A 20,092-nucleotide genomic window follows, 5' to 3' on the forward strand; every position below is an offset into this window, starting at 1 on the left:
TCATTGATGTTTTTTCAATGTGTAAAGGAGATATCTGTTGTAATGATTTGTTGACATTTTTAAAATGAATACTGAATATATGTTCCTGGTTGAAAATACGTAACAATCAGAATGGCACTATATATTTTTTGGCGCATTGATACTTGAGTTCTATGACGCCGCTTGTATATAAGCCGAGAGAAGTGGGCTGACAGCGATGAGGCTACATCACTGAAAGCGATGCGCCTTAAAAATGTTTAAAAATTTTCTTTATGAGAAATAAATAATCTACAGTTTGTGAGATTACTAAGAAAGCATTCTAAGATAGTGTACAATCTAATTTGTTAAAGCTAACCAAAATTCACGGAAAAATACCAGGCCCCAAAAGGGTTCAAAGTTTGATATAGAAATAGCATATGCTACGACATATAATGTTACAAGGAATTGTTGTTCAGATGAGCGATGTGGCCCATAGGCCTCTTGTTTTCATAAGCATATAATAAGTCAATTGTTGTCATATGGTTGTGTTATAAATTTTGTTATAAACCTCGCTATACAAGAAAAAATACATGTACAAACTTTAAAAGCCAGGCACTTCAACACATATAACGTTACACCGCAATCACGCACTTTACAGATGTATCTTTACACTACAGCCACGCATTTATATACATATACTGTAAACACGCGGATTTTGACCACAGGGGCTCGGTTGTCAGACACTGAACTTTATAACAATTTATTCCCGGATAAAAAAATATACATAAATGGTCATTCAATATATGTTCTATGGAATCAATTTAAAATCCGCCGTTAAAATCGCCCTTTATCGTCGTTTTAAAAAATGTGTATTATGTGTACATTAAAACATAAGTAATCACAGATTACAAAGCTCACCGAGACGAGACATCACCCTTATGAGACTTCACCTTAATGAGACCACCTTTATCATATTAAATGAAAATCATACTTTATGATCTTGGATATTCATGGATTCTGTTTTGACACAATATCGTATATCATCTGTTAAAAAATTGTATGATAATCATAGGTTCATATGTTAATCAATACAATAATATAAAATTAAATATTGTATCCTATCATATTTACAACATATGTCATATAATACAATAAAATACCATAATAAACAATGATGAGATATGATATTGTAACGTATGATATGACATTGTATTGGGTTATACGTTATTGTGTTTGATCAAATAATACAATATCATAATATATAAAACAATATACTAGTATTATATTACAATATTATATTACATAATACATCATAACATTGAAACATATGATATTATATTGTATAATATAGTATGATATTGTATGATACTGTATCACTTTTGATACATAAAATGATCAAATTGTATCATATGATACAATATTATTTGATACTTCAACATTGTATCATATCAAATGTTACAATATTATGTGATAAAGTAAAATATTATATAATACTGTATTATACTATACATATTGTATCATATGATACAATCATATATTTTACAATATCATACAATACAATTTCATGTGATGTGATAATATATCATATTATAAACCAATATCATATTATACAATATCATATGATACGATATTATATAATATAACTGTATCATATTATACAATTTCATGTGATATAATTCTATTTACAGAAACTAATATCATATTATACAAAATCGTATGATACAATATTATAGAATATACAATATGGTATCATAGGATACAATATTATATTTTGCAATACCTTATGTAATAGTATCATGTGATTAAATAATAAATTAATAATACAATATAATATTATACAATATTGTATCATAATATACAATACTATACATAACGATATCATGATACAATATCATAACATAAAATATCAAAAAAAATTATACAATATCATATCGTATCATATAACTTTTTATAATATTACATATGATATTATATTGTATCATATTAAACAATATTGTTTCATACCATACAATACTATATCATAGGAATCATGTTACATAATTTATCAACAAACACATCTATCTATCGAGCAGGTTTGAGTGAGGTAGGAGATTTCTTTAGCATCCTTGATAATGGAGATCAGGCTCTGCATCTGAAGCAACCTCTGCGTTTCATTTATAATATAGTTTAATCAACTATGCAAGCTATCATCTAAAAAACATGTGACCTGTTCCAAAAAAACTAAACCTCATCCAACATCCGAAACCTATGGCTCAGATTCAGCATTCAAGCCTGTCAGGTGCATCAGTATACATAAGATGCATCTCCATGCAAGTTTGGTGAAGTTAAGACCAGAAATAATAAAGATATCATCATGAGAGGGAACTAGCAATTAAAACCTTATCCTGCTCCAGCATCCGCAACCTATGGCTCAGATTCAACATCAACGCCTGTCAGGTGCATCTGTTTCATAAGACACACCATCCATTCAAGTTTGGTGAAGTTCGGACCTGTAATAACTAAGATATATTTTTTAGCATCCTTGATAATGGAGATCAAGCTCTGCATCTGAAGCTTCCTCTGTGATTAATTCATACTACAGTTTAATCAACTATGCAAGTTTGAAAAAGTACTATTATCTATTAAACATGTGACCTGTTCCAAAAAACTTAACCATATCCAACATCTGAAACCTATGGCTCAGATTCAGCATTCAAACCTGTCTGGTGCATCAGTATCATAAGACACACCATCAATGCAAGTTTGGTGAAGTACGGACCTGCAGTACCTTAGATATTGCTATCAAAGGGCACCTGCAACAAAAACTTAAACCTGGTCCAACAACCTTAACCTCCTCCAGCATCTGAAATTTAGGACTCGGATTCAGCATCCAAGTCTTTCAAGTCCATAAGTAGGCCCAGATGCATCACACATGCAAGTTTGGTGAAGATAGGACAAGTAATAGCTTAGATACAGGACCTGCAACAAAAACTTTAACCAGGTCCTGACGCCGATGCCTACGCCGACGCCGAGGGTATAGCATAAGCTCCCCCTGACTTCGTCTCGGTGAGCTAAAAAGGTAAAGGGACGACACTCGCCATCGGGGGAGGCCTCAATTCACAGTTTATTTTCAACAATTTATACCCTTTGTCTACCGGTTTCTGGCGAGAAGTAGGTCACAAAATGATCCGATGACTTCTCCCTATACTTTATATAAGTATACATGCCGTTTTAACCACCCAGTGACCCGAAACGTCCTCGATACCATTCCATAAATCCATTTCATCGAAAGCAACGGAAGTTTGCATCGAGCAACGCGACGCCTAGCGGCGGCTCTCCATATAAAGTCAGAGATGTTTCGAATGCATACGGTAAGTCCAGAGAAATCGTAAGAACCCGCGAAAATAGATAGCGACCAGGAAAAATGTGTAAACATTGCGGAAAATGATCACAATATCTTGATAACAGGCCAAGCTGGAACAGGAAAGACATTTACAGTAAAAACATTGTCACATGGTCACCATCTCTACCAAGATGGGTAAGTCTAAGCAACATACAGCAACATAAAGTAACACACAGCAACATACAGTAACTCATAGCAACACACAAAAAGAAGTTATAGTGGGGCAGCTGATGGTCACCATCTGTACCAAGACGGGTAAGTCTCAGCAACATATAGCAACTTAAAGCAACATACAGCAACACACGGCATATATAGCAACACACTGTAACTCTCAACACACAGAAACACAGAAGTTACAGTTGGATGACAGCTACACAGTGGGGCAACTGATGGTCACCATCTATATCAAGATAGGAACTGTGGAATCATTTAATATGGTGGGGGTCAAATTTTTGATGGACAGATGTTAGCACATACAGCACCAAATAGCAACACACACAACATGTAGCAACACAAACACTTAATTAAGTAAGGTGAATGACAGCTACACAGTGTGGCAACTGATGGTCACCATCTATATCAAGATAGGTACTGTGGAATCATTTAATTTGGTGGGGGTCAAATTTTTGATGGACAGATGTTAGCACATACAGCACCAAATAGCAACTCACACAACATGTAGCAACACAAACACTTATGTAAGGTGAATGACAGCCACACAGTTGGGCAACACAATTTGTACCAAGATGGGTAAATGTTAGCAACATACAGCAACACTTATCAACATATTTTCTGTATTGTTGTGTAATCGTGTAGTGATTATAACTTTAATTTATACCAGAAGTTCCATGATATTCTTAAGTCTCTAGTCGCTTAAGTTAAGTCAGTCTCAAATCTGTCAGTTTTCTTAAATCCAAAACTCCGTAATAATGTAAATGTTCTAGAAAGTTATATCAACGCTCAATCACTCTATCAAATATTTACGAGTATTTCAAAATCACACATTTCACATGTAAATGAAAACACTTAATATGGATCTATAGAATTATTAATGAACAAATGTAATATACACAAATATACAGTTATACAAACTTCCTGTTATCACCATCCTTACCACGTTACAACGTAAATGTAAGCCTGCCTTAAAGTTAATTTAAAGTCCAAGTAACCCAAACCTAATGCCAACCCACTTAGCACGGACTAAACGCCTTACATGCTGCACAATGGAAATTTACGGGACAATAAACAAAATGCTTATCGAGGCAATTAATGAACGAGACGGGAAACGGAGACTGGGGCCCACCCTTCTACCCGGGGAAGTGAGTTGACTCGAACCTTAAAGAAGATTCCACGTCAACTGCTTGACTAAGTCAAATCCTGACTTTATATACACCACGTTCTGGGGGTGTGTTTCTCTTAACCAATCAGAAGGACTATATGTATTTATAACTCGACCCAGCTTCTCCCCACCTCATTATGAATAACACAGACATTTTCCGAATGATACTTAAACGAATATCGTTACGTTTTGCTTAAGCAATAGACGAACACGTGCTTGACATGTGACCATGCTAAATATAATCCTATCACAGTTGTATTATTCTCCAGACATTTTCCCAATGATACTTAAACGAATACAACCAATCATATTTATCATTACGTTTTGCTTAAGCAATTGACGAACACGTGCTTGACATGTGACCATGCTAAATATAATGTATATTTTCATTCATATCTTTGTTTACTGCTTGATGCTGTGTTATTTTCTTTTTTCATGTATTATGTGTTCAAAGTGGCATATAGGCCCGACGGGCCGGGTGTTTAATATATGCTGACTGGAAATGTATTCACATGTCACTACAAATAAATAAATTACTTACTTACTAATAATCCTATCACAGTTGTATTATTCTCTAGGTATCTCTAACGATGAGGAATACTCACTGGTCCGTGAGATGATGGACGACGAGAAAGACAAGACGCTGACTCTACGCCGAGACAAGTCCATCGCCAAGGGCCAGAAGAAACTCTACGAGATGAGAAAGAAACTCCGCACGGATGACGAATGTAGGCTACGTTCATTGATACGTGATTGGACATTTTCATAAAGTTTTGATCAAATGATTTAATTGGAGTAGTTGATGAAATTTAGATTTAAAAAAATGTATTGAGTTTTGATTTGATGTTTTGTAAATGAGTTTTCATTGGATGATTTTTCAGTGGAGTGGTTGGACCATTCACGGACCCTGAGGGAACAGGGGGTGTTGGACGTGGACACACTACTGCTGAGGAGGAAGTTCTTTTTCTCCGACCGAAACGTTGACCAGCGTGACCCTGTACAACTCAATCTGCTATACGTACAGGTAACTTAGAATTATTCATACAACCTGCTATATGTACAGGTAACATAGAATTATACATACAACCTGCTATACGTACAGGTAACATAGAATTATACATACAATATCCTATATGTACAGGTAACTTAGAATTATTCATACAACCTGCTATATGTACAGGTAACATAAAATTATACATACAACCTGCTATATGTACAGGTAACTTAGAAATATTCATACAACCTGATATTTGTACAGGTAACATAGAATTATACATACAACCTGCTATATGTACAGGTAACTTAAAATTATTCATACAACCTGCTATACGTACAGGTAACATAGAATTATACATACAACCTGCTATATGTACAGGTAACATAGAATTATACATACAATCTGCTATATGTACAGGTAACATAGAATTATACATACAACCTGCTATATGTACAGGTAACTTAGAATTATACATACAACCTGCTATATGTACAGGTAACATAGAATTATACATACAATCTGCTATACGTACAGGTAACATAGAATTATACATACAATCTGCTATATGTACAGGTAACATAGAATTATACATACAACCTGCTATATGTACAGGTAACATAGAATTATACATACAACCTGCTATATGTACAGGTAACATAGAATTATACATACAACCTGCTATATGTACAGGTAACTTAGAATTATTCATACAACCTGTTATATGTACAGGTAACATAAAATTATACATACAACCTGCTATACGTACAGGTAACATAGAATTATACATACAATCTGCTATATGTACAGGTAACATAGCATTAATACATACAACCTGCTATATGTACAGGTAACATAGAATAATACATACAACCTGCTATACGTACAGGTAACATAGAATTATACATACAATCTGCTATACGTACAGGTAACATAGAATTATACATACAATCTGCTATATGTACAGGTAACATATAATTATACATACAACCTGCTATATGCACAGGTAACATAGAATTATACATACAACCTGCTATACGTACAGGTAACATAGAATTATACATACAACCTGCTATATGTACAGGTAACATAGAATTATACATACAACCTGCTATATGTACAGGTAACATAGAATTATACATACAATCTGCTATATGTACAGGTAACTTAGAATTATTCATACAACCTGCTATATGTACAGGTAACATAAAATTATACATACAACCTGCTATATGTACAGGTAACTTAGAAATATTCATACAACCTGATATTTGTACAGGTAACATAGAATTATACATACAACCTGCTATATGTACAGGTAACATAGAATTATACATACAACCTGCTATACGTACAGGTAACCTAGAATTATACATACAATCTGATATACGTACAGGTAACCTAGAATTATACATACAATCTGATATACGTACAGGTAACATAGAATTATACATACAACCTGCTATATGTAAACAGATAAGTGTGTTTACTGGATAAATTTAACCAGATAAGTGTGTTTACTGGATAAATCTAACCAGATACGTGCTTAATTCCATTTATTTATATGTATATTCCATGTGTTGACAGGGTAAATCTAACCTAATCACGGCAGGTAAGACGGTCGGCGAGGCGTCACAGGAAGTGATGACAGGCATTGGAGAGACGGCTGACGACATGGACAGGATGTACCAGGTGAGGCGCTCTGATTAATTGTCTTCGGCTAATTGTGTGATTTCTTTCTTGAAAATTGATGTTATTAAGGTAACATCTCATAGAATTAACAATGAATGTATACAGAAAGACGTATTTTTTGTGTTTTAAAAACTGTAGATTCCTAATTAAACGCAAGGTATAAACATCACGTAAAATCACATGAAACTATGGCGTAGCAGTTTCATATACTCAAGATTTGATGCAGCTAAATCTTGAAATTTAAGACTTGCATGAAATAAGGAATCTACATTATCATTTTAAATGTACATGTATCATAAGATTTAATATGAATGGTGTTGTATTTTTAGGAGACATTGCTAGCTCTTGCTAAGGCAGTGGCCAATGCGACGGCCCAGCTCGTCCTGAAGGCCAAGAGTGTGGGGCTTCAGAACAAGGTCATCAGCTCGGCGACCAGCTGTGCCCTCACGACAGCTCGTGGCCTGTACCAAGGTACGTCTGTTCATCTACTGTACACAGTGTTATTGTAGCCTTGTATTTCTTTCACCCTTCTACACTTGCAAATTTGTCCTGTCTTCAATTTGCCAAGATGTAGTTGTGTTATAAGGGAGAAGATTGGAGACCTTTGATTTTTCTGAGTCTTAAATTCATCTGCTGACAATGAGGAGAAAAATGGGCAAAAAAAAAACCGGGGGCGAATATTTCCCTGTATACAGATAAACTTGAGGTGTGTAGTAAGATAAGTCGGAGTTTGTAGTTTATCCATGTACATCACAGAACAAACTGATCGACCGGGCGACGGTCTGTACCCTCGCCACATTTCAACTCGAAGCTTATAGCAAGGTACGAGTTATATATCATGGCTTGGAATAAGGTATGATTTATCAGGCTTTGTCACAGCTTGCAGCTTGTTCTAAGTTAAAGGTAAATTGACTGACAGAGCTAATAGCTTGTACAAAGCTTTCAGATTGTCTCTGTATATCTCTGTAGCTCCGTGACTTTGGTTTGGTAAGATGCTATGCTGACTGGTAACACAATTTTATTTGGATAATCTTAGTTTGCTGTTAATTTGGATTTTTATTGATCCTGTATGTTAAGTGCCAATACTGTCTTTGAGTGTGGTGTAGATGGTGGCTCTTATTGGTTGAATTAATCCATTTGTTACAGTAAGTCCTATCGGTTGAATTTATCCATTTGTTACAATAAGTCCTATTGGTTGAATTAATCCATTTGTTACAATAAGTACTATTGGTTGAATTAATCCATTTGTTACAATAAGTCCTATTGGTTGAATTAATCCATTTGTTACAATAAGTACTATTGGTTGAATTAATCCATTTGTTACAATAAGTACTATTGGTTGGATTAATCCATTTGTTACAATAAGTACTATTGGTTAGAATGATAACCTCATAGGATAACATCAATATCTGCTTGTTGGTACTAACACCGTATTATATTGTGTCACTATGTATGTTGTAGGTGGTGGCTCCGACCATCAGTAGCCCGGCCTGTCAGGAACAGCTGATAGACGCCGCAAAGGGTGTGGCTCACTCTGTGGAGGGAATCGTGGAGGCGGCCCAGCAGTCCTGCTGCAACGGCAAGCTTCTGGGCGACCTAGGCGCCGCAGCCACCGCGGTTACTCAGGCTCTTAACGACCTGCTACAGCACATCAAGAAGGGGGCAGGGTCAACCGCGGTAAGTGGGACAGTCACTGTTTTCTTTTTCTGTAGCTTTTTATTCTCTCTCTCTCTCTCCCTCTCTTTCTCTCTCTCTCTCTCTCTCTCTCTCTCTCTCTCTCTCTCTCTCTCTCTCTCTCTCTCTCTCTCTCTCTCTCTCTGAGATAGACATGTTACACAATATTAAGAAAAAATGAAGAAATTATTACACTGAATTTTTGGTTATAATGACAAACACATTTTAAGGATATTTTGATACAAAGCATTGAGCCTTTTATGATACCAAGATCATGAACTCTTCTGTGCAGTGAGGTAGTAAAAGTATGTTTTTGATATTCAGGCTGGTGAGTCTCACGAGGACGCAGTGGACACGATCCTGACTGTAACAGACAGACTGTTCAGTAGTGTGGGCGATGCCCATGAGATGGTGAGACAGGCCTGGCAGCTAGCTCAGGTAAGCTCACAAATATCTCACACCTCTCTCATAAGTTCAATTCTATAAAAGTCAATGCTAGATTGGGTTAGCACCAACATGGCTCAGAAATTTAAGACTGTTGACTGTTTCAATTATTTACTTGTTTATGATATAATTTTTGACCTTGATATCTGTTGTTTTCAGGCGACCTCTTCATTGGTTGGGGCCATCAGGGGAGAAGCCGAGGGCCACTCTGACTCGGACATGCAGAAGCGGCTCCTGGCCGCCGCCAGACAACTCGCTGATGCCACCGCAAACATGGTGGAAGCTGCCAAGGTAAGGAAAAGTTGTGTGCATTGTACAATGAGATGGGATATGTAATAGTATACTAGTATACTGTGTTTCTGGTTATGTAGACAGTTGTAGGTCGCAGAGCATACGCGGCTATGTTAAGGCTGTCCGAAGCTAAATATATATCGAAAAATGATACTTTTTTAATTATCGAAAAATGCTTTAACCGAGTGAGTTTCTTTAAACTTTTATTACATAAGTTAACAGTGGCATCCAACACTATATTTGATGTATTTTTGTGACGTCATATATTTTTCTTAAGCACGTGACGGGTGTATTCTAACACGGTAAATAATCAATAAAAATCGCATCGGCACAAGTGAATAATGACATTAAATCAAAAATATTTTTATGAAAAATCCTTCGATAAGTAATGTATTTTGCAGTTCTTGCTGGGGGTTCATATAAATATTTCGTTTATTTGAAATATTGACAAAACATTTCGCACCGCCATCGAAATTAGGCACATTTTTACCTTTTAAGCTCGATTTACACAAAATCGGGCCAATCGGTAGGTTTCCCCCAGCAAGATTCACAGTGGTACGTATTTTCTCTCCCGATTTCACGTAAAATATACTAAGATTGTTTTTATCTTTCACTTGTGCCAAGTCGTTTTTATAATGCACATACATATCACCATTCATTAGATTACACATTTAATTGCAGTAAATGATATACGACATGATGGCTTGATATTACAATCATGTTTTGTGATGAGACTTTACTTGAGTCATTTAGGTGTATTATGGTTACAACCATGCTTTGAAATGTAATTGGATTGTAAAACGAGTATTTTACAATCGTACTTTAATATGTAATTGGGCTTTAAGAGATTATATCTATGTTTTGTAGAATGCCGCGCGTCGCACCGCCTCAGCCACCACATACCTGATTAACGCCTCAAAGAACGCTAACAAATCCAACACTAACAAAACCTCGGAACATCAACTGACTCAACAGTGTCAGGTAAGCAGTGATGGGGACATCATTCCATAATTCTTATCAATAAAAGAAGTCCCAATTCAATTTATGTAATGATGGAAACACTTAGCTGTGCGAGGTATAGTAGATTGTCCAGTAAGCTAAAGGTTCTTGGTTTAAATCCTGAAGTTGTTAAATGACAAACAAGACACACTGAATGTTGAAACACTGACAAATGCTGGGTTATAATTGATTGGCAAAAGGTCGAGGGGTCAAATCTTCCTGTTGTGTTCTATGACTAAGCGTTGTATCTGCATTCCTTCTGTTTCTCCAGAGGATTAAAGTATTGTCTAAGAATATTGTATTGTGTCTTCCAAATACTGCCGATGATTGGCTGATTGGGACTGTAGTTTTTGTAAAACCATATATGATTGGGTAAGAAAATAATAGTGTGTCCTCCTTGTATTGTTGTATTTTATTGGCTGAGACTATCACATGTTGTTCTCCTTCTACAGATCATGAATGAACAGCTGCCTCTGTTGATCCAAGGATTCCGGAGATCTGAGACAAACCAGGACAGCGCTACAGCCCAGCTACAACTGATCAATGCTAGCAAGGAATTTATACAGGTATAAAGTACAAATTGTAAGGGAGACCATTTGGCAAGAAAAAAATCAGACTCACATTGATAGTACAATGTCTGTAAAATCTCACTGCAATGTGTGGGGGGGAAAGGTAAATGTCTTAAAACTAAGTTTTCTGTGCTATATTTAACTGATGTTATTTATTTTATCAAAATAATATGATGTGCATAGCTATTATAATAGACACTAGTTTCACATCTCGGTTCACTGGCCACATTTCTTCTGACAGCCTGCCAGTCAGCTGGTATCTGCTGCAAACGCCGCAGCCCCAACAGTTGGAGACCAAGCAGCGAGCATGAATATGAACCAGGCAGTGAAGACGATGACCACCGCGCTCGCGGAGCTGAGAACCGCCTCAGGGAAGGCAGAGGAGATGTGTATCTCACTGGAGGTGGACGCCGCGCTTGATCAGCTGACCGAACTCGACCGCGAGCTGGAGGAGTACCGCAGAGCCGCCGACAGTGGTAACCTTGTGCCACTACCCGGTGAAACGGTAAGGCCAAGAGGAAAATGTCATGGTGATGATATAGTCAGGTCAAGGGTTAAAGGTCATGAATACTCAATGATAGTAGCATGTGTATACATAGTGCATTTGTTAATTGGATTATATGTAAAGTGAAGCGGATCATTCGTATTATGTTTAGGCCAGGGTTAAAGGCCATGAATATTTAATGATAGTATCATCTGTATAGTGAATAAGATCATTACTAAAAAAGTAAGTAAAGGGTGTAAACTGTCAGATATTTTTTGATTATTATATAAATGGGAGATTTGATATTGTATCATGGCTTTCTATTGTAAAATGGTGGAATGGAGTTGATACATGATTTTGTTACGTATTTCAGGTGGAGGCGTCGGCCATGAAACTTGGCTCCACCTCTAAGAACGTGGGATCGGCGATGGCTCAGCTACTGACGGCTGCCTCACAGGTAAACACAGATAAATGTATAATGGAGACAGAAATTTTGTAGAATATATAGAACATTTCATATATTCTGGTAATAGATGATCGCTGTAAAAAAATAAGACATCACAAAAAATATGATACGCAAAAATTGAAACAAGATGACTGATGCAAATGAAAAAGTAACGTATTTACCCCCATTTTTGTAATTTTTGTGATATAAGAAAAAACGGAGTGAACAGTATAATATATATATATGACATGATTTCATTCTGTTGTGACTTTTCTTCACACATTCTTCCCTGTGGTCATTTCTCAGGGAATTGGATTTTATTTATCTATATACAGCTTACTCCACTTATATTGAACTCGCTTATTTTGAAATTCCGCTTATTTTGAAATAGAAATAAATCCCCAGTTTTTGCCTCTCATATTCTTTGCATTGATTTCATGGATATAATGAAATCGGTTATTTTGAAATATCGCTTATATTGAAGCCATTGAAAGGTCCCCAAAGGTGATAATTAGTTGTTTTTATAAAGGTTATATTGAAGTTCTCCCTGGCGGCTGTCGTCATGGTTGGGGACAGTAATAATGCCAGACTGACCGGTTGATATACAAAGGTGTGAATTGATAAGTTTTCTTCCTGTGTGTTTATACTTTTATTAAAAAGTAAAATTTATTCACTGTTTAATTTTTTGTTTTTACGAATACGGATGTATTGAGGCTAGACGTAATATGGAAACCCCACGGAAAAGAAATACCTTATCTCCAGACGCTAAATACAAACTAGTTATGGCTATTGATGAAAGAACAAAGCCTAAATTCGAAATAGCTAAGGATTTTGAGATTATCGCATGTACACTGACGATGATATACAAGCAGTGTTCAGCAGTATTTGAAGCGTTTGAGTGTGGTGATTTTTTCTAGCGTTTTTCTAAAACGTAAAAGAATGCGATCCGAGATTATGATGAGGTTTAAGATAGTAACAAAACGAAACTTAGAAAACTTTCGGAGATTATTTTAATCAAACTTTCAAGGACTTATGTTCCATGTAATCCGTTTATTGTAATAGATAAATGATGATCTAATAATTTGATCGGGTTTGGTTTTCTATGCTTACATCGAGATTGAACTTTCAAAAATGGCGGCTTCACGTCAGTCAATTTCGCTTTTTCGTTTTCTATGCTTACATCGGGATTGAACTTTCAAAAATGGCGGCTTCACGTCAGTCAATTTCGCTTATATTGAAATACGGATATATTGAAATAATTTGCATGGACCCCGGAATTTCAATACATCCGGAGTATGCTGTATTTATCTATATAATATAAGTAGATAAAGAGTCAAATGGCATCCACCGAGATAGTTACATCTATCTTAGAAATAGACGAATAGGCAACCTTATGTCAACAGTAAACAAACGTCATCTCAAATTTTAACTTGGCTCATAAAAAGTCACCTTTTTCACAGAAATAGTTCTCATTCTTTCAGAATTAAATTACTTCACATATGCATAGAAACCTTATCTCATAAAAAGTAATCTTAACAAATTTACTTCATCTATGCATCATTATTAGGAATTGATTTAATTTTTCATTCCTGTACATTGTAGTACCCGAGCACAGACCGCACGTTCCAGGAGATCCAGATCGAGATCAACAACGCCGCTGTCAATCTCAACCAGGCCGCCAGTGACATCGTCACCGCATCTCGTGGCACACCCAAACAACTCGCCGAGTCATCTAGCGAGTACAGCTCGTCTTACTCAGAGTTCATCAAATCTGGACTCACCATGGCAGGTCAGTGAGAGCGAGATTCCAACAAAATCAGATACTAAAAGTTTAAGGTTTGATCAAAACAGACGCGAGGCTTAAGGTGTGACATTACTGTAGAATGTAGGTACCTGTGATTGATTTTGATTGGTCGGTTTCCAGGTCTGTCCAAGGATGGAGACACACAGAACCAGATTGTGGGCGGACTGAAGAACGTCTCCATGGTTTCAAGTAAACTGCTGCTGGCCGCCAAATCTGTGTCGGCCGATTCCAAGCTCTCCCAACACCAAGAATCTGCTCTCGCAGGCCGCCAGGTAGGCACTCAAATATTACCTTTATATAATCCAATATTACATTGAGTTACTCTACATAGTCTAATCCTTAAAGGGGCATGGTCCCGATTTTGGTCAAATTTTTTTTTTCTATTTTATAATTTACAATGCTTCAGTAAGGCAGTTTAAATAGGCAACCAACATTTGAGTGTCATTCGTTGAGTTATAAGCGAGTTACAGAGCTTACAATACTTTGCCATGTAAACAAAGCTTTTGTTTACATTTTAAATGTTGAAGTGAAATTTCCAGTTTTAGACCTAAAATAAATGTGTTAACCATTAGGAACTTTTAATTTATGCTTAGAATGAATAAGAAGATAGACAAATTAGCTTGAAAAAGATTTTTTTACAGGTAAATTGAACCTATGTAAACAAAGACATGGCCCGAGCCTTGTTTACATGACATAGAACTGTGAGTCCTGTATCTTGCTTATAACTCAATGATTGACTCTCATATTTCATTTGATCATTAGAAATGCATTCCTGAAGCATTGTAAATAATAAAACAGAAAAATAAAATTTGACCAAAATCGTGACCATGCCCCTTTTAATGTGTTTGAGTTTTATCTTTAACTTTTTAGCTCACCGAGCTGAAAGCTCAAGTGAGCTATTCTGATCACACTTTTTATGTCGTCCGTCTGTCTGTCTGTCCGTCTGTCTTTTTTCACATTTTCAACATCTTCTCAAGAACCACTGGGCCAATTTTAACCAAACTTGGCACAAAGCATCCTTAGCCTTAGGGGATTCAAAGTTGTGAAAATTAAGGACCAAGCCCTTTTGCAAAGGGAAAATCTTCTTCTCATGAACCATAAGACCAGGAAAGCTGAAACTTAAGTGAAAGCATCCTCAGGTAGTATAAATTCAAATTTGTGAAAATCATGACCCCCGGGGGTAGGGTGGGCCACAATGGGGGGTCGAAGTTTAACACATGAATATATAGAGTAAATCTTTAAAAATCTTCTTCTCAGAAACTAATCAGCCAGGAAAACAAACACTTGTGTGGAGGCATCCTCAGGTAATGTAGATTCAAAGTTGTGAAAATCATGACCCCCGGGGGTAGGGTGGGGCCACAATGGGAGGTTGAAGTTTAACATAGGAATATATAGAGTAAATCTTTAAAAATCTTCTTCTCAAATACTAATCAGCCAGGAAAGCTGACACTTGTGTGAAAGCATCCTCAGGTAGTGTAAATTCAAAGTTGTAAAATTCACGACCCCCGGGGATAGGGTGGGGCCACAATGGGGGGTTGAACTTTTACATGGGAATATACAGAGTAAATCTTTAAAAATCTTCTTCTCATGAACCATAAGATCAGAAAAGCTGAAACTTGTGTGGAAGCATCCTCAGGTAGTGTAGATACAATGTTGTGAAAATCATGACCCCGGGGGGTAGGATGGGGCCACAATGGGGGGGGGGTCAAACAAACTTTTACATAGGAATATATAGAGTAAATCTTTAAAAATCTTCTTCTCAGAAACTAATCAGCCAGGAAAGCTGAAACCTGTGTGAAAGCATCTTCAGGTAGTGTAGATACAAAGTTGTGAAAATTATGTCCCCCGGGGGGTAGGATGGGGCCACAATGGGGGGTTAAAGTTTAACATAGGAATATATAGAGTTAATCTTTAAAAATCTTCTTCTCAGACACTAATCAGCCAGGAAAGCTGAAACTTGTGTGGAAGCATCCTCAGGTAGTGTAGATTCAAAGTTGTGAAAATCATGACCCCCGGGGGTAGGGTGGGGCCACAATGGGAGGTTGAAGTTTAACATAGGAATATATAGAGTAAATCTTTAAAAATCTTCTTCTCAAATACTAATCAGCCAGGAAAGCTGACACTTGTATGAAAGCATCCTCAGGTAGTGTAAATTCAAAGTTGTAAAATTCACGACCCCCGGGGATAGGGTGGGGCCACAATGGGGGGTTGAACTTTTACATGGGAATATACAGAGTAAATCTTTAAAAATCTTCTTCTCATGAACCATAAGATCAGAAAAGCTGAAACTTGTGTGGAAGCATCCTCAGGTAGTGTAGATACAATGTTGTGAAAATCATGACCCCGGGGGGTAGGATGGGGCCACAATGGGGGGGGGGGTCAAACAAACTTTTACATAGGAATATATACAGTAAATCTTTAAAAATCTTCTTCTCAGAAACTAATCAGCCAGGAAAGCTGAAACCTGTGTGAAAGCATCTTCAGGTAGTGTAGATACAAAGTTGTGAAAATTATGTCCCCCGGGGGGTAGGATGGGGCCACAATGGGGGGTTAAAGTTTAACATAGGAATATATAGAGTTAATCTTTAAAAATCTTCTTCTCAGACACTAATCAGCCAGGAAAGCTGAAACTTGTGTGGAAGCATCCTCAGGTAGTGTAGATTCAAAGTTGTGAAAATTATGACCCCCGGGGGTAGGGTGGGGCCACAATGGGAGGTTGAAGTTAAACATAGGAATATATAGAGTTAATCTTTAAAAATCTTCTTCTCAAATACTAATCAGCCAGGAAAGCTGACACTTGTATGAAAGCATCCTCAGGTAGTGTAAATTCAAAGTTGTAAAATTCACGACCCCCGGGGATAGGGTGGGGCCACAATGGGGGGTTGAACTTTTACATAGGAATATACAGAGTAAATCTTTAAAAATCTTCTTCTCAAATACTAATCAGCCAGGAAAGCTGACACTTGTGTGAAAGCATCCTCAGGTAGTGTAAATTCAAAGTTGTAAAATTCACGACCCCCGGGGCTAGGGTGGGGCCACAATGGGGAGTTGAACTTTTACATGGGAATATACAGAGTAAATCTTTAAAAATCTTCTTCTCATGAACCATAAAATCAGAAAAGCTGAAACTTGTGTGGAAGCATCCTCAGGTAGTGTAGATACAATGTTGTGAAAATCATGACCCCGGGGGGTAGGATGGGGCCACAATGGGGGGGGGGGGGGTCAAACAAACTTTTACATAGGAATATATAGAGTAAATCCTTAAAAATCTTCTTCTCAGAAACTAATCAGCCAGGAAAGCTGAAACCTGTGTGAAAGCATCTTCAGGTAGTGTAGATACAAAGTTGTGAAAATTATGTCTCCCGGGGGGTAGGATGGGGCCACAATGGGGGGTTAAAGTTTAACATAGGAATATATAGAGTTAATCTTTAAAAATCTTCTTCTCAGACACTAATCAGCCAGGAAAGCTAACACTTGTGTGGAAGCATCCTCAGGTAGTGTAGATACAAAGTTGTGAAAATCATGACCCCCGGGGGTAGGGTGGGGCCACAATGGGGGGTCGAAGTTTAACACATGAATATATAGAGTAAATCTTTAAAAAATCTTCTTCTCAGAAACTAATCAGCCAGGAAAGCTGAAACTTGTGTGGAAGCATCCTCTGGTAGTGTAGATTCAAAGTTGTGAAAATCATGACCCCCGGGGGTAGGGTGGGGCCACAATGGGAGGTTGAAGTTAAACATAGGAATATATAGAGTTAATCTTAAAAAATTTTCTTCTCAAATACTAATCAGCCAGGAAAGCTGACACTTGTGTGAAAGCATCCTCAGGTAGTGTAAATTCAAAGTTGTAAAATTCACGACCCCCGGGGATAGGGTGGGGCCACAATGGGGGGTTGAACTTTTACATAGGAATATACAGAGTAAATCTTTAAAAATCTTCTTCTCAAATACTAATCAGCCAGGAAAGCTGACACTTGTGTGAAAGCATCCTCAGGTAGTGTAAATTCAAAGTTGTAAAATTCACGACCCCCGGGGATAGGGTGGGGCCACAATGGGGGGTTGAACTTTAACATGGGAATATACAGAGTAAATCTTTAAAAATCTTCTTCTCATGAACCATAAGATCAGAAAAGCTGAAACTTGTGTGGAAGCATCCTCAGGTAGTGTAGATACAATGTTGTGAAAATCATGACCCCGGGGGGTAGGATGGGGCCACAATGGGGGGGGTCAAACAAACTTTTACATAGGAATATATAGAGTAAATCTTTAAAAATCTTCTTCTCAGAAACTAATCAGCCAGGAAAGCTGAAACCTGTGTGAAAGCATCTTCAGGTAGTGTAGATACAAAGTTGTGAAAATTATGTCCCCCGGGGGGTAGGATGGGGCCACAATGGGGGGTCGAAGTTTAACACATGAATATATAGAGTAAATCTTTAAAAAATCTTCTTCTCAGAAACTAATCAGCCAGGAAAGCTGAAACTTGTGTGGAAGCATCCTCAGGTAGTGTAGATTCAAAGTTGTGAAAATCATGACCCCCGGGGGTAGGGTGGGGCCACAATGGGAGGTTGAAGTTAAACATAGGAATATATAGAGTTAATCTTTAAAAATCTTCTTCTCAAATACTAATCAGCCAGGAAAGCTGACACTTGTATGAAAGCATCCTCAGGTAGTGTAAATTCAAAGTTGTAAAATTCACGACCCCCGGGGATAGGGTGGGGCCACAATGGGGGGTTGAACTTTTACATAGGAATATACAGAGTAAATCTTTAAAAATCTTCTTCTCAAATACTAATCAGCCAGGAAAGCTGACACTTGTGTGAAAGCATCCTCAGGTAGTGTAAATTCAAAGTTGTAAAATTCACGACCCCCGGGGCTAGGGTGGGGCCACAATGGGGAGTTGAACTTTTACATGGGAATATACAGAGTAAATCTTTAAAAATCTTCTTCTCATGAACCATAAGATCAGAAAAGCTGAAACTTGTGTGGAAGCATCCTCAGGTAGTGTAGATACAATGTTGTGAAAATCATGACCCCGGGGGGTAGGATGGGACCACAATGGGGGGGGGGGGGTCAAACAAACTTTTACATAGGAATATATAGAGTAAATCCTTAAAAATCTTCTTCTCAGAAACTAATCAGCCAGGAAAGCTGAAACCTGTGTGAAAGCATCTTCAGGTAGTGTAGATACAAAGTTGTGAAAATTATGTCTCCCGGGGGGTAGGATGGGGCCACAATGGGGGGTTAAAGTTTAACATAGGAATATATAGAGTTAATCTTTAAAAATCTTCTTCTCAGACACTAATCAGCCAGGAAAGCTAACACTTGTGTGGAAGCATCCTCAGGTAGTGTAGATACAAAGTTGTGAAAATCATGACCCCCGGGGGTATGGTGGGGCCACAATGGGGGGTCGAAGTTTAACACATGAATATATAGAGTAAATCTTTAAAAAATCTTCTTCTCAGAAACTAATCAGCCAGGAAAGCTGAAACTTGTGTGGAAGCATCCTCTGGTAGTGTAGATTCAAAGTTGTGAAAATCATGACCCCCGGGGGTAGGGTGGGGCCACAACGGGAGGTTGAAGTTAAACATAGGAATATATAGAGTTAATCTTTAAAAATCTTCTTCTCAAATACTAATCAGCCAGGAAAGCTGACACTTGTGTGAAAGCATCCTCAGGTAGTGTAAATTCAAAGTTGTAAAATTCACGACCCCCGGGGATAGGGTGGGGCCACAATGGGGGGTTGAACTTTTACATAGGAATATACAGAGTAAATCTTTAAAAATCTTCTTCTCAAATACTAATCAGCCAGGAAAGCTGACACTTGTGTGAAAGCATCCTCAGGTAGTGTAAATTCAAAGTTGTAAAATTCACGACCCCCGGGGATAGGGTGGGGCCACAATGGGGGGTTGAACTTTTACATAGGAATATACAGAGTAAATCTTTAAAAATCTTCTTCTCAAATACTAATCAGCCAGGAAAGCTGACACTTGTGTGAAAGCATCCTCAGGTAGTGTAAAT

General features: G+C 37.4%; 2 protein-coding genes across 2 annotated transcripts in view; both read left to right on the top strand.

Moving 5' to 3' along the window:
* Positions 1-3,471: 3,471 nt before the first annotated feature.
* LOC117687390 (talin-1) overlaps positions 3,472-20,092 on the top strand; it is a 111,571-nt gene continuing 94,950 nt past the window's right edge. The window contains exons 1-9 of the mRNA XM_066078788.1: positions 3,472-3,475; positions 3,683-3,805; positions 5,258-5,407; positions 5,561-5,703; positions 7,261-7,358; positions 7,755-7,836; positions 8,827-9,042; positions 9,364-9,477; positions 9,643-9,774. Coding sequence (XP_065934860.1) covers positions 3,472-3,475; positions 3,683-3,805; positions 5,258-5,407; positions 5,561-5,703; positions 7,261-7,358; positions 7,755-7,836; positions 8,827-9,042; positions 9,364-9,477; positions 9,643-9,774 — 1,062 coding nt within the window. The remainder of the gene's footprint in view (positions 3,476-3,682; positions 3,806-5,257; positions 5,408-5,560; positions 5,704-7,260; positions 7,359-7,754; positions 7,837-8,826; positions 9,043-9,363; positions 9,478-9,642; positions 9,775-20,092) is intronic.
* LOC117687391 (talin-2-like) lies at positions 9,807-12,340 on the top strand. The gene is made up of 5 exons (XM_066077597.1): positions 9,807-9,815; positions 10,642-10,755; positions 11,226-11,339; positions 11,584-11,847; positions 12,200-12,340. The coding sequence occupies exons 1-5, from the start codon at positions 9,807-9,809 to the stop codon at positions 12,323-12,325; spliced, it is 627 nt and encodes a 208-aa protein (XP_065933669.1). The 3' UTR covers positions 12,326-12,340.

This window comes from Magallana gigas, chromosome 1 (genome assembly GCF_963853765.1).
Source record: "Magallana gigas chromosome 1, xbMagGiga1.1, whole genome shotgun sequence".
In the NCBI taxonomy this organism is placed as follows: Eukaryota; Metazoa; Mollusca; class Bivalvia; order Ostreida; family Ostreidae; genus Magallana; species Magallana gigas.

Bases quoted from the DNA above. Each gene is read 5' to 3' on its own strand.
- LOC117687391 (XM_066077597.1), top strand. The intron at 10,756-11,225 runs GTAAGCAGTGAT...CTCCTTCTACAG, and splicing joins AACTGACTCAACAGTGTCAG to ATCATGAATGAACAGCTGCC. The intron at 11,340-11,583 runs GTATAAAGTACA...TTCTTCTGACAG, and splicing joins CTAGCAAGGAATTTATACAG to CCTGCCAGTCAGCTGGTATC.